Genomic DNA, 14,288 nt, shown 5'->3' on the forward strand with positions numbered 1-14,288 from the left:
GCTCTCAAATAAATAAATAAATAAATAAAAATAAACAAAAAATTATATGTGGATCCTAGCTACAGATGATTGGACTTCTATGTGAGTAGGAAGAAAACTCAGTAGCAAAGGCCAATAAGCTAGAAAGGAGATATAAAAGGAATAGAAAGGGAGGGAGGGGAACTTAATAGAATGGTATTGTATATATGTAAGGAGAAGAACAGATTAATGGGGGTGAAAAGGCCTAAGTGAGGTTAGAGAAGAGCTTGAGTAAAGGAAAGGTGGAGGGAGGGCTAATCAAAATCTAAGAGAATATAAATAAATCATATGGAAACCTACTTTTTTGGAAAATGGAACACTCAGGAGCCATAGATTGTTGCTAGAAAATTTTCAGTGCCAGAGATGGGATACCTTCCAGTGAGTTGTTGGCCAGGGAGGTTCCTGATGCCCTCAAAACATTACAGGCCACTGTCAAGGCCCTTGATTTCCCACCAGGAATAGATGGCAAGACCTTATTGTTGAAGACTGCACATGGGCTGCAAGGTCGCTGAGAAATCCTGCATGTAGACCAGCTGACAAAAAGCCGGAAGAAGCCATTCTGCATGTAGTTCAGTGAGAGAGAGGGAAATCACCAGTGGAGATACTCCACAGTGGACACTGCAAGCCTTATATTTGGCCAGCCAGGCCAAATGAGCCAACAGGTGCAATAGTGGCACATATGTTATGGGGTAAACCAACCACCTCTAATTTGACTGGAGGCCCCCTCCATGGGAGGGAATACATCCCTGATACTGAAAACCTAAAATGGGTAGTCATGAGCCCTAGGAGTGTAACGTCTGCTGCTGTCTGGCTAAACATATATACTGTGCTCACTAAGCTGTGCGGTAAGGACTTCTCTTAATGTTCATACCTATATATTAATACTACTCTCATTTTTTGGTTAGAGAAGCTTCTCTTTTCAGATGGCAGTGACCTTGGGATGACTCAGAAGGCACTATGGTGCTGAGAAGTGACAGAGTGCTCAGCACTGCAATATCTCTATCACACCTTCCAAAGCTCAGGGTCCATTGCAGAAGAGGTGGTAGAAACAATGTAAAAGCCAAAGGAAGGGTAGGACTCCTTACAACGTGCTCCTCCCGACACAAAATGGCCTGGATATCCATGACCTCACAGTGCCTGACACTACCTACATAAGACCATCATAATAGGAGGAAAAGATGATGACATCAAAATAAAAGAGACTGATTGAGAGGGGGAGGGGATATGATGGAGAGTGGAATTTCAAAGGGGAAAGTGGGGGGAGGGAGGGAATTACCATGGGATATTGTTTACAATTATGTAATTGTAAGTTGTCAATAAATAAATAATAAAATAAAATAAAAAAGACCTTATGTTCCAGACGAGAGGCACTATACAATACCAGTTGGAGAGATGGAAGACTCAATTTGAATTCACTCAGCCACTAATTGTGTAAACTTTTAAAATTTTATTATTTTTATTTTATTGTTTGGTTTTTTTGTTTGTTTTTCAAGATAGGGTTTCACTCTAGCTCAGGCTGACCTGGAATTCATTATGGAGTCTCAGGGGGGCCTTGAACTCACAGCAATACTCCTACCTCTGCCTCCCAAGTGCTAGGATTAAAGGCGTGCGCCACCACACCCAGCTTTTTTTTTTTTCTATTTGTTTTTATTTATTTAGTTGAGAGCGACAGACAGAGGAAGAAAGAGGAAGATAGAGAGAATGGGCACGTCAGGGCTTCCAGTCACCATGAACAAACTCCAGATGCATGTGCCACCTTGTGCATCTGGCTTGCATGGGTACTGGGGAATTGAGCCTCGAACCGGTGTCCTTAGGCTTCATAGTCAAGTTCTTAAACACTGAGCCATCTCTCCAGTCCCCAGCTTTATTTTGTTAATGTAGAGAGTGTATGCTTGCCAGTGAGACAGAACTGGCACCACTGTCTCAGCCACTGCAAATGAACTCCAGGTGTGTGGGCCACCTTGTGTATCTGGATTATGTTGGTCCTGGGGAATTGAACCTGGGTCCTTTGGCTTTGCAGGCAAGTGCCTTAATTGTTAAATAATCTTTCCAGCCCCAAATTTTTTTTTAAAGAGGCCACACCCAGACGAAAAAGAACCCCCCCCCAAAAAAAAAGTGGCCAGAAGATCAAGGGACTCAAAGTTATCCTCTACTACTTAAATTTGAGACCAGCCTGGCATACATAAGACCCTGAATTTAAAAAAAAGTTGGGCTAGCCAGGTGCAGTGGTGCACCCCTTTAATCCCAGCCCTTGGAAGGCAGAGATATGATTGTGATGAGTTTGAGGCCACCCTGAGACTACATAGTGAATTCTGGTTAGCCTGAGCTAGAGCAAGAACCTTCCATGAAAAACCACACCATGGGCTGGAGAGATGGCTTAGCGGTTAAGAGCTTGCCTGTGAGGCCTAAGGACCCCAGTTCGAGGCTCGGTTCCCCAGGTCCCACGTTAGCCAGATGCACAAGGGGGCGCACGTGTCTGGAGTTCGTTTGCAGAAGCTGGAAGCCCTGGCGTGCCCATTCTCTCTCCCTCTCCCTCTATCTGTCTTTCTCTCTGTGTCTGTCGCTCTCAAATAAATAATTTTAAAAAAAAGAAAGAAAAAGAAAAACCACACTACACACACACAAAAAGATTGGACTAGAAAGATAGCTTAGTGGTTAAGGCACTCACCTGCGAAACCTAAGGACTCATGTTCGGCTCTCCAGATCCCACATAAGCCAGATGCACAAAGGGGAGGCAAGCGCAAGGATGCACATGCCCACTAGGTGTCTCTTTCTCTATTTGCCTCTCTCTCTCTAATACATGAATAAAAATAAAATATATAAAAATATATTTTTTTAATTTGAGAGAGAGAGTCAGAGAACACCAGGGCCAGGACCCTTTGCCACTGTGAACAAAATCTAGATGCACATGCCACCCTGTGCATTTGGTTGGGGAATTGAACCAGGAATGGCAGGCCTTGCCAGCCAAGGGTCTAGAACTGCTGAGTCATCTTTCCCACCCCTAACTGTGTGACCTTTAGGGAACTCATGGGTTCACTGTGGTCATCTACAGAATGAGATCTGCCGGATACTACTAGACAGCGTTGACTTCAAGACCAAGTGCACCGTGCACAGGGAGCAGGGTGCTTCCCACGAGCCGTCAGCATGGGGAAAGCCAAGCCTGCAGGGCCAGCACTCGGGAGGCAGAGGCAGAAGGATCACCGTGAGTTCGAGGCCGGCCTGGGACTACAATGTAAGACCCAGGTCAGCCTGGGCTGGAGGGAAACCCTACTTCGAAGAGAGAGAGAGAAATGAGAAGGAAGGGCAGAAGAGACAGCCCGGTAGACTTCTTACTCTCTGCTTCCACGTCCAGCTCTCACACACGCACGCACATAGATGGTAACCGTTGTTCTGGGGCTAAGCTAATTGGTTTTAAAGTCTCTTCCTTATCTTTTCTTCTCGCAGGCAGTCACCGTGTGGTAGTCGTGTGCTTGGACAGTCCGAGGGAGCAGTGGACAATCACAGAGTGTCTCCGCCATGGCCTGTGCTCAGCCCCGGGTTGATATCAGGGCTTACCTTCGGATCCGCAGCCTCCTGGTCCGACAGTGCCTGGCAGAGTTTCTCGGTGTGTTTGTGCTCATGGTAGGCAGGGCAAACGAGGGGAGGAGAAGAGGGAGGCGTGCCAGCATTTCTGGGTCTCCGTTGTGTCACCCCCTTCCCCCTCCCCACATTCTACTTCCTTTCAACTCTCCATTTCCTCTCTTTCCCCTCTCCTGGCTCTTTCTCTCTTCTTCCTTTCATGTGTGTGTTTTGGTTGTTGGGTGGTTTCTTTTCTTTCTTTCTCTCTCTCTCTCTCTCTCTCTCTCTTTTTTTCGAGGTAGGGTCTCACGCTAGCCCAGGCTGACCTGGAATTCACTATGTATTCTCAGGCTGGCCTCGAACTCACGGCGATCCTCCTACCTCTGCCTCCCGAGTGCTGGGGCTAAAGGCGTGCGCCACCATGCCCGGCTCGGTTGTTTTTCTTTTTAAATATTTCATTTATATTTGAGAGAAAGAGAGCGAAGGACTGACTGAGTGTGGGGGCGTTAGATCTTCTTGCCGCAGCAAATTAACTCCAGGCACAGGCATAATCTTCTGCATCTGGCTTTAGGGGGGTGTTGAGGAATTGGACTCAGACTGGCAGGCTTTGCAAACAAGCACTGTAACCACTGTGAATCTCCCCACCCTGCTTGTTTTAGGGTCTCACTATAGCCCAGGCTGACCTAGTGCTCACTCTGTAGTCCCAGGCTGGCCTCGAACTCAGGGCAGTCCTCCTACCTCTGTCTCCTGAGTGCTGGGACTAAAGGCATGTGCCACCACAGCCTGGTTACTTTTTATGTTTTTGCTCCCACCCCGCAAGGTAGGGGTCTCACTCTAGCCCAGGCTGACCTGGAAATCAGTTTAACACCAGCCTGACTTCGAACTCACAGCCACCCAGCCTATCAAGTGCTGATATTAAAGGCATGGGCCACCACACCTTACTTTTTGTGTTTTAGAGAAAGGATTTCACTATGTAGTCATGGATGGCCTTGTATTCACAATCTCAATCTCAGCCCACTTCCTCTTCTTCTTCTTTTTTTTTTTTTTTTGGTTTTTCAGTTAAGGTCTCACTGTAGCCCAGGCTGACCTAGAATTCACTCTATCTTCTCAGGGTGACTGCGAACTCCTGGCGATCCTCCTACCTCTGCCTCCGGAGTGCTGGGATTAATGTATTTGCCAGCACACCTGGCTTCTACTTCCTCTTTGATTCCTGCCTTTTCTCATCTCTTGCTTCCCTTCCTTTTCTTTCTTCCTGTCTCCATTTTTCCTTTCCTTGTTGTTCCCTCAGGGTTATTCCTCTCTCCTGGTGACTTACTGCACCTTCCCAACTTCTCTCCTGTTGGTCTCCTTGGGTTCCCTGTTTCCTGCTATTCCTCCTCCCGCCAGGTCATCACTCAGGGGGCAGTGGCCCAGGCTGTCACCAGCGAAGAAACCAAAGGCAACTTCTTCACCATGTTCCTGGCCGGCTCCCTAGCGGTGACAATTGCCATCTACGTGGCTGGCAATGTCTCAGGTGAGCAGGGTGGGGTCTGCTTACTGCAAAGGGGTACACGTGAATGTGAATGCATGACTCGGGGGAGGAAGTCAACTTTAGTGAGTCATGGTCATTATCTCCTTGAGCTTGACCAGTGCCCTGGACTGAGATATGCCTCTGGCCTCACCCAGTCCACTCACTTCAGATAGCTCTCTGTCCCCCTTCCTCACAGTGAACTCACCCTTAGCTCTGTGGGGCACAAACCTATAAAGCATGGTGTTGAGAGTGGTGGCCATCTGTTTGTGACTCACACCTGAAGCCCTGTGGAGTTCAATCACCTGTGCTCAGGACCTCACCGGCTTGTCCCTTGAGACACACTGTCATTGTGCTGCAGCCAGACAAGGACACCGCTCAGCCTCACACCTTGGCTTCGCTGTGTGACCTTGACAAAAATCACTTTCTTGGGGCTGGAGAGATGGCCTAACAGTTAAGCGCTTGCCTGTGAAGCCTGAGGACCCCAGTTTGAGGCTCAATTCCCCAGCACCCATGTAAGCCAGATGTACAAGGTGGTGCATGCATCTGGAGTTTGTTTACAGTGGCTGGAGACCCTGGCATACCCATTCTCTCTCTCTCTCTGTCTGCTTCTTTCTCTGTCTGTCGGTCTCAAATAAATAAATAAAAATAAACAAAATTCTCTTTCTTTTCTTTCATCTTTTTTTTTTTCTTTTGGTTTTTCAAGGTAGGATTTCACACTAGTCCAGACTGACCTGAAATTCACTATGTGGTGTCAGGGTGGTCTCAAACTCAGAGATTCTCCTACCTCTGCCTCCCAAGAGCTGGGGACAAAAAGGCATGCGCCACCAAGCCTGGCTTACTCTTGCATTTATTTTAGAGACAGACAGACAGAGAGGCATGCCAGGGCCTCAGCCACTGAAATTGAATGCCAGACGCCTGCGCCCCCTAGTGAGCATGTGTGACATTGCACTTGCCTCACCTTTGAGCTTCTAGGTAAGGTGGGATCTGGAGGGTCTAACATAGGTCCTTAGGCTTTGCAGGCAAGTGCTTTAACTGCTAAGCCATTTCTACTGTCCCTGACTTATTTTTTTAAAAAATTAAAAAAATTAATGAGTTTTAAAAGTGTTTTATTAATTCATTTATTTGAGAAAGATATAGACACAGGTATGTGTGGAGGGGGGAATGGGCACACCAGGGCCTCCAGCCACTGCAAATGAACTTCAGACGCATGTGCCACCCTGTGCATCTGGCTTACATGGGTGCTGGGGAATTGAACCTGGTCCTTTAGCTTTGCAGGCAAATGCCTTAACCACTAAACCAAACTAAACCTGATGGCCTGGGTTCTATTCCTCAGTACCAATGTAAAAGCCAGATACACAAAGTGGCAGATGTATCTGGACTTCATCTGCTGTGGCACGATTGAAGGCATGCACTACCATGCCCAGCTTAAAAAAAAAAATATATATATATATATTATATATATATATATATAATATAGTTATTTATTTGAGAGAGAAAATTTGAATGTGAACATGGGCACACCAGGGCTTCCTGCCACTGCAAATGGACTTCAGATGCATGCGCTACTTTATGCATTTGGTTTCATGTGTGTACTGGGGAGTCAAACCCAGACCATCAGACTTTGCAAGCAAGAGCCCTTTACTGCAGAGCCACCTCTCCAGCCCCCAGCTTACTTTCATTTTTTTTTTTATTGAGCCTCCGTTCCTTACACTGTATGGTGGAAGTGCTGTCCTGGGCCCTGTAGGGAAAAGAGTGTTGGCACTTCTGGGTCTGACGTGACAAAGCTTTGGTCTCAGAAGGAGCCCACCTGGACCCAGCCCTCTCCCTGGCTATGTGTCTTTGGTCTCTGAAGGAGCCCACCTGAACCCGGCCTTCTCCCTGGCTATGTGTCTCCTGGGACAACTCCCCTGGGCCAAGCTTCCTGTTTACTCCTTCGTGCAGCTGCTGTCTGCTTTCTGTGCCTCAGGAGCCACCTATATTCTCTACTATGGTAACGGCCGGGGCAGGGTGGGGCAGCTGTGTGTGTGGGCCGGTTGCCTTGGAGGGGGTTGGGATGGGCTCAAGTGGACATCCGGGTGTCTCCCTCTCCTGAAGATGCTCTCCAGAACTACACAGGTGGGAACCTGACCGTGACAGGTCCCAAGGAGACGGCTTCCATTTTTGCCAGTTATCCTGCTCCTTATCTGTCCCTGAACAATGGCTTCCTGGATCAGGTAGGTGTGAAGGGAAAACATGGGGGAGCCGAGCCTCATCCTTTGACCCTTGGGACCAGAGCCTGGTGTTCATCTTGGCAGGAACATGGGGTGGTTCTACCTTGCAACCTGCCCCCCCCAACCCTTGGCTTCTGTGTTGGACAAAGCCAGAGATATGGTGGTGTTGGCTTGGGGTGCGTGGGTAAGGCTGGGTAGATGGACAACCGGCAGCTGATGGACACTCCTATCTCTGTTAACTCGAGGTTCTGGGCACTGGGATCCTGATTGTGGGACTCTTAGCCATCCTGGATAGGCGGAACAAGGGAGTGCCAGTGGGTCTGGAGCCTGTGGTGGTGGGCTTGCTGGTCCTGGTCATTGGACTGTCCATGGGCGTTAACTGTGGCTTCCCACTCAACCCTGCCCGGGACCTGGGCCCGCGGCTCTTCACTTACATGGCTGGCTGGGGCCCTGAAGTCTTCAGGTATGAAACAGCTGCCTTTGGCATGGTCCTCCACTTCCACCTCTGCTAATGGCTCTTCCTGGGACATAAGCTCTCTTCTCTTTTATTTATTTAGGTTTTTTGTTTGTTTTGTTTTGTTTTTTTTCGAGGTAAGGCCTTGCTCTAGCCCAGGGTGACCTGGAATTCACTATGTAGTTTCAGGGTGGCTTAAGGATCACTGTGATTTCAAGGCCACCCTGAGAGCACATAGTGAAGCCAGGTCACCCTGGGCTAGAGCAAGACCCTACCTGGAAAAACAACAGACAAAAACAACAACAAAAAAGATTTACTTTTATTTATGTGTTAGAGACAGGGAGAGAGAGAGGGAGGGAGAAAGAGAGAATAGGCACGCCAGGGCCTCTAGTCACTGCAAACTAAATCCAGAAGTATGCGCTACCTTGTGCATCTGGCTTATGTGGGACCTGGAGAATCACACCTGGGTCCTTAGGCTTTGCAGGCACGTGCCTTAACCACTAACCCATCTCTCTCTTTTCTCCTTCTATTGCAGTGCTGGTAATGGTTGGTGGTGGGTGCCTGTGGTGGCCCCTCTCGTAGGAGCCACCCTCGGTACAGCCACGTACCAGCTGATGGTGGCCGTACATCACCCCGAGGACCCAGAGCCAACTCAAGATGTCCTATCTGCTCAGCACAAGGCCCCAGACTTGGGAACTCTTGCCTTAGCTCCGCGGGAGTGTAAACTGTGATATGACAAACCTCGCCTCATTCTGTGAGAGAGCCACGACCTCGCCTGCGCGCATGAAACACATTTTCTGGGACACCTTGCCTGCTTACCCACCCCAGATCGGACCACCGGGAACGGGAGGATGATGTCGGGCTCCTACTTGCCCCGCCCAAGCCTGTCTCAGGAGCTCCAGCCTCTGGACCACTGGGCACGCAATTGCTAAAGGTGGCCGCCAGAGGGCGCGCACTTCTGGCTATGAATCTGCAGGGTGGACGGGGCTGACCACAGCAGCCGGGTAGGCAGAGGATTGCCCTCCAACACTTGGGCCCCGCTGCCTGACTCTCAGCTGTTGGCTTTTCAGACAAGGTTTTCCTATATAGTTCTTGCTGGACTGGAACTTACCTTCCAGACCGAAATGGCTTTGAACCTGCAGTGACCTTCCTGCCTCAGTTTCCCCATGCATGAACCCATATGCTCATTAATTCATTCTTTCTCTCTCAACCCCTTCCCTCCTTCTTTCCTTATTTTTTTTTTTAATTGATTGCTTATTTGTAAGCAGAAGAGAGAGAGAAAGTGGATGTACCAGGACCTCCTGCCATTGCAAATGAACTCCAGATGCATGTGCCACTTTGTGTAGCTAGCTTTTCATTGGTACCAAGGGAATCAAACCTGGGGCCACCAGGTTTTGCATGAAAGTGCCTTTAACCGCTGAGGCACCTTCCCCTTTTCTTTCTTTCTTTTTTTTTTTCCAGTTAAGGTCTCACTCGGGTCCAGGCTGACCTGGTATTAACTATGTAGTCTCAGGGTGGCCTCGAACTCACGGTGAGTCTCCTACCTCTGCCTCCTGAGTGCTGGGATTAAAGGCGTGCGCCACCACTCCTGGCTTTCTTTCTTTCTTTCCTTTTCAGGACTAGGGCCTCATACAATTTAGGCAAGTGCTCTACCATGGAGCTGCATCTCAGCCTTCTGATTTTCAGCACAGCCACTTCCATTCTCTACCTGGGGCACCTCGTACGGGGGTGGGGTGTGATGAGAGGGGGGATTCACGGAGCCCCATGTGGGATGGAGGATGGGCACAGAGACCTTCCAGTCTCCAGGCAGCAAGACGGGGAAACTGAGGCACAAGTCCGGGCTGTGCTATTCAAGCAGAGGTGCCAAGTCATCCAAGCGAGGTGTCCCTGTCAGCTCCCAAGGGCGCAGGACCCAGGCTCCCCCTTCCTGTTCTTGGGCCGAGAAGACCGAGGCGTCCTCTCGACGCCCCCCCCCCCCATCGCTTTCATATTAAAAACAAAACAAAGCAAAACAAAACACCAGGGCTGGAGGGATGGCTTAGCGATTAAGCGCTTGCCTGTGAAACTTAAGGACGCCGGTTTGAAGCTCAATTCCCCAGGACCCACGTAAGCCAGATGCACAATGTGGCACATGCATCTGGAGTTTGTTTGCAGTGGCTGAAGGCCCTGGTGCACCCAATCTCTCTCTCTCCCCCTCTGCGTGTCTGTCGCTCTTAAATGAATAAAAATAAAAACAAAACAAAACAGATTTCTCAGCCTGGCGTGGTGGCACACACCTTTAATCCCCAGCACCTGGGAGGCAGAGGTAGAAGGATCGCCGAGAGTTCGAGGCCACCCTGAGACTATATAGTGAATTCTAGGTCACCCTGAGCTAGAGTGGGACCCTATCTCAAAAAAGCAAAATAGGGCTGCGAAGCCTAAGTACCCAGGTTCGATTCCCCAGGTACCCACGTAAAACAGATGCACAAGGTGGCGCGTCTCTCTGTCTCTCCCTCCCCTTCTCCTCTTCTCAAATAAATAACTCAACAAATAATTAAAAAATTTAAAAATCAAAAAATAGTAAAATAAAAAATAATCCGGGCACTGGAGGCGCTCGCCTTTTATCCCAGCACTCGGGAGGCAGGGGTAGGAGGACCGCTGTTGAGTTCCAGGCCACCCTGAGACTGCAGAGTGAGTTCCAGGTCCAGCCTGCACCAGAGTGAGCCCCTACCTCGAAAACTAAAAATAATGAAATAAGATAAACTAAATCACTTCTCCAGCCTCCAGGAAGGTCTTGCTTGTATTTAGGAGGCAGCTAGAATGGGGGAGGGAAGCCCGCCGCGCGGCGAAGCCCCTCCCCTGCCCCGCACAAAGATGGCGCGCTCCCTCCTCCCCTCCCTCCTCCCCGAAGCCCCCTCCCGCCCCCCGCCCCCCCGCCGCCGTCACTTCCGCCCCGCCGCGGCCGAAACTGACACAAAGTAGCGGGCCGAGGCCCCGGGGGGTGGGGGGGAGCAGGGCCGCAGCCGGGGTGGGGGGGGAGGGGGCGCGGGAGCCGGACGGGGCGCCGAGCCGAGCATCCCCCGCCCCAGCCCCCGGGCCCGGCATGGGCAGCGCGGGGCCGCCGGGCCGAGCGCCGGGCGCGGGCCGCTGAGGTGAGACGAAGCGGGGGTGGGGGCGGGAGAAGGACGGGGACCCCGGGGGTGGGGGACGCCCCGCGTGGGAGGAGGATGGGGTGCCACGGCGCGCGGGGGTGGGCGTGGCGAGCGGGGAGGGCCGCGAGGTGCCCAGGTGGTGCCATCTCAGAGCTGCTTGGAGGCGGAGGACCCAGCTCCGAGCGCCTGGGCGCGGTGGGGTGGTGGTGGTGGGGGGCGGTCCTGGCAAGGGAGTTTGGGGCTTGGTGGACTTTGTGTGCAAGGTGTCTCTGCCAAGACCAAAGGTGTGAGGGCTGCTAGCTTTGGGGAGCTCGGAGCTGCGAAGGTCTAGGAAGGAAGGTGCCCCCCCCCGTGATGATGATGATGATGATGATGATGGGGGTGGTGAGGGAGCTGTGGTCTTGGACTAGGTCTCCTCCCGGTTAAGCTTCCTCTCAAAGGATTCTCGGTTCCGCGGGAGCCGGGGGCCAGGCGCTGGAGGAGGAGGAGGAGGAGGAGCCCTCTCCTCCGGGGAGCCTTTGCCTCCTTCCCAGGGCTGGCTATTTTTATCCCAGATGTGGCTGCAAGAGGGGGCTGGGACAGGGTGACGGGCCAGGACGACGTGGCTCATGGGCCTGACCTGGTCCCAAGACCCGGGAAACGGACGGGGTCCCTGAAAAGGTTGGGGGGGGGGCGGAGAAGGCCCTTGTTTCCAACCGTGGTCTTTCCAAAATACTGCTCCTGCTCCGTGGGGTCTGGGGCTCAACCTGCTTTCAGCCTCCCCCAGGGTCTTAAAGGTAAAACAACCTTGTTGGTCGGTGTACGCACTATTTACTCTTGATGGCCAGCCAGCCTTACCCTTAACTCTTTTTCCGAAAATACAGAGCCAGGCTTGGGGCTGACAGTGTTCTGATAGCCTCCTGCCCCGGTCGGGGGGGGGGTTGTCTTCGAAGGAGCCAGTGATGCCCACCGTGCATCCTTTCTAACCTTTCTCTCCACACTACACCCTCCCCATGACTCATACTCTAGACTGGGTGGAGCGCCTGGCTAGGGGCCCTGGAGGAGGGCTTGGCATCTCTAAAATGTGCATGAGGTTTTCTTTCTGAGCCAAGGGGGGCACCCTTGCCTGCCACAGTTGGGAAGAGTTCTTCGGGGAACTGAAGTTTGTCTGTCAGGAAGGGAGGCTGTGTTAGTTAAGGGAGAGCCGGTGTGGGTGACTGGGCTGAGGCCAGTGCCTATAATTACAGAGATCAGGGCAGACAGGCAATTAGTATCTGGGGCTGACAGGCACCATGGTGGTGTGTGCCCAGTAGACTTGGAGGCAGGGGACCCAAGGAGGAAGTGGAAGGCTTTTTCTCCAACCAAAGGAAGGAGAGGTGACTGGCTGGCAGTTTCCTTTGGGCCAGGCTGGGGAGTGGGAGTTAGAGGCTCTGTGAGCCCCTCTTGTAGACCAAACCTTATATACCTTTTTAGGACAAAGGAAATGGGAAGGAGACAGAGGCCTGTCTGACGGATGCTCCCAAGCCTGCATCCAGTGTCATGCTGACTGGACTAGACTTGGGGCAGGAAAGAGACTTGGGAAGACCTCTCTGCTGGCTCAAAAAGGGTGGCTGGCCCAGGCTGAGAGGAAGCGGTTTGGGGACTGTCTGTGCAGGAAGTGAAGGCCTTGCCTCTATAAAGTGAGCCCCTCTGGGGGAGGAGGTGATACTGGAAGTACTGGTCGCAGGGGTGGGAGAATGACGAACATTTCTAGAAGGGTGGAGCCTGCCCACCCTTGTTTCCTGATGCCCTGCCAGGTGTTTCCTAGCTAATACTCTTCCCCACCCTACCCTTTGGGCGCAGGGGGGGTTCTGTTTTCTAGTAGAGACAGCACTCACAGCCAGGAGGAACCCAGGTATCACACCTTGGAAACCTTGAGAATCGTGGCTCTCTGTGTCAGTACCTGCCCTTTTCTGGGCCCTTTTCCCTCCAGATGTTGGCTTCTGCAAAAGTTCCAGTCTTCCCTTGTTACTCGAGACGGAAGGGAAGGCCGTCCCCTCCCGCGCCCCCTCACAGTTCTCCAGCACCCATCAGGGCAGGAAGAGGGGTGCTAGAGCGGTTGGGGTTGGTGGGAGAATCCTCAGAAGGGGGTCCGGTGAGATGAATGAGGACTTCCTGACCACGCGTGTCTCACCTTCCGCAGGGACTCCCATGGGATTGCTGGGACCTTGCTGGGTGAGATGGCACTGTGTGCAAAAAAGCGCCCCCCAGGTAAGAAGGCAAGGAGTGTGTGTGTGTGTGTGTGTGTGTGTTTGGGGGGTCTCTGGGATCATCAAAAGCGGGTGTTGTTATGGCTTAGAAAGCCAAGGGGAAGAGAAAGAGAGAGACGACTGGTTTGGGTCAGCGAAAGGGGAGATCAAAGCCCCCAAGCATCCTAGGAAACTGATTTTTTTTTGTTTGTTTGTTTTGTTTTTTTGAGGTAAGGTCTCACTCTAGCCCAGGCTGACCTGGAATTCACTATATAGTCTCAGGGTGGTCTCGTACTCATGGTGATCCTCTTACCTCTGCCTCTCGAGTGCTGGAATGAAAGGCGTGCGCCACTATGCCCGGCTCTGAATTTTCTATTTTTTTTCCCTTCCCCTTTCATTCCTTTTGGCTGGTTCTCTGCTGGACGGTGCAGAGCGCCAGCCCCTCCCCAACTCCCCAGCATCACCCTGAAACATCTGTGGTCTTTCCGGGAGGGGGGTGCACCTGCTTCCCTGGGAAGCCCCCGAGCTCTCCCTTAATTTTGCCACCCACTCGGGTCCTGGGTGGAGGTGAGGGAGGGGATCCGAGCCGTTACCCTGGACGACGCGGGCAGCTGGCTGTCGCGCATTGGCCCCAAGGGCGGCCGGGGGCGGGACGGGGCGGGGCGGGGCGGGCGGGCGCGCTGGCTCCCGCCTCCGCCGCGCGCTTGGCACCGGGCTCCGCGCTGCAGTGGAGGGAGCGCGCGGGGGCGGAGCCCGGGCCGTGCGCACCGGCTCCCGAGCCTCCGGGTGCGCGCTGGCCCCGGCCGGCCGGGCTGTGTGTGTGTGTCTGTGTGTGTGGTGGGGTGGGGAGGGGGGGCACTTGGCGACCCGCGGCGGCGGCGGTGATGGTGAGGATGGCCCGGGCTGCGGGTGGCACGCGCGCCCAGCGGCCGGGGCTCCCGTCTGCGTGGCCGGAGCACTTGCGCCTCCCCGGGGGGCCGCCCCTTCGGCGCCGCTGAGGCCCAGGACCGGCCTGAGAGCTCTCTCCTACTTAAAACCGGGGGTGGAGGGGGCATCATGACGGTCCCCAAGGAAATGCCCGAGAAGTGGGCCCGGGCCGGGGCTCTTCCGTCTTGGAGCCGAAAGAAGTCCTCTTGGGGGACAGGTAACGGAGAAGCAGCATCCCCCCACCCTTCTCCAATTCCCACATTCCTTTGCCCT

General features: G+C 52.6%; 2 protein-coding genes across 4 annotated transcripts in view; both read left to right on the plus strand.

The window, feature by feature from the left end:
* The first annotated feature begins 3,534 nt into the window (after window positions 1-3,534).
* Aqp10 (aquaporin 10) lies at window positions 3,535-8,682 on the plus strand. Its single transcript, XM_004667082.3, has 7 exons — window positions 3,535-3,639; window positions 4,963-5,089; window positions 6,939-7,076; window positions 7,181-7,299; window positions 7,542-7,759; window positions 8,286-8,470; window positions 8,579-8,682. Exons 1-7 carry the CDS (start codon window positions 3,535-3,537, stop codon window positions 8,680-8,682), a joined length of 996 nt encoding a protein of 331 aa, XP_004667139.3.
* A 2,182-nt stretch (window positions 8,683-10,864) lies between these two features.
* Atp8b2 (ATPase phospholipid transporting 8B2) overlaps window positions 10,865-14,288 on the plus strand; it is a 32,094-nt gene continuing 28,670 nt past the window's right edge. Inside the window, exons 1-3 of one of the 3 annotated variants that reach the window (XM_045138124.1) lie at window positions 12,179-12,236; window positions 12,334-12,539; window positions 13,043-13,110. In XM_045138124.1, the coding sequence (XP_044994059.1) occupies window positions 12,400-12,539; window positions 13,043-13,110 (208 nt within the window). In that variant the 5' untranslated portion in view covers window positions 12,179-12,236; window positions 12,334-12,399. Of the gene's footprint in view, window positions 10,882-12,178; window positions 12,237-12,333; window positions 12,540-13,042; window positions 13,111-14,085; window positions 14,233-14,288 lie in introns of those variants that run through there. The other 2 variants (XM_045138125.1, XM_004667220.2) reach the window with 2 other exon arrangements.

The sequence above is a fragment of the Jaculus jaculus genome, chromosome 19 (assembly GCF_020740685.1).
Source record: "Jaculus jaculus isolate mJacJac1 chromosome 19, mJacJac1.mat.Y.cur, whole genome shotgun sequence".
In the NCBI taxonomy this organism is placed as follows: domain Eukaryota; kingdom Metazoa; phylum Chordata; class Mammalia; order Rodentia; family Dipodidae; genus Jaculus; species Jaculus jaculus.

What these genes read in the sequence shown, in the direction of transcription:
- Aqp10 (XM_004667082.3), top strand. Translation starts at nt 3,535, where the DNA reads ATGGCCTGTGCTCAGCCCCGGGTTGATATCAGGGCTTACCTTCGGATC. An exon ending in ACAATGGCTTCCTGGATCAG is followed by an intron (nt 7,300 to 7,541) that starts GTAGGTGTGAAG and finishes TGTTAACTCGAG; the next exon opens with GTTCTGGGCACTGGGATCCT. An exon ending in TGGGGCCCTGAAGTCTTCAG is followed by an intron (nt 7,760 to 8,285) that starts GTATGAAACAGC and finishes CTTCTATTGCAG; the next exon opens with TGCTGGTAATGGTTGGTGGT.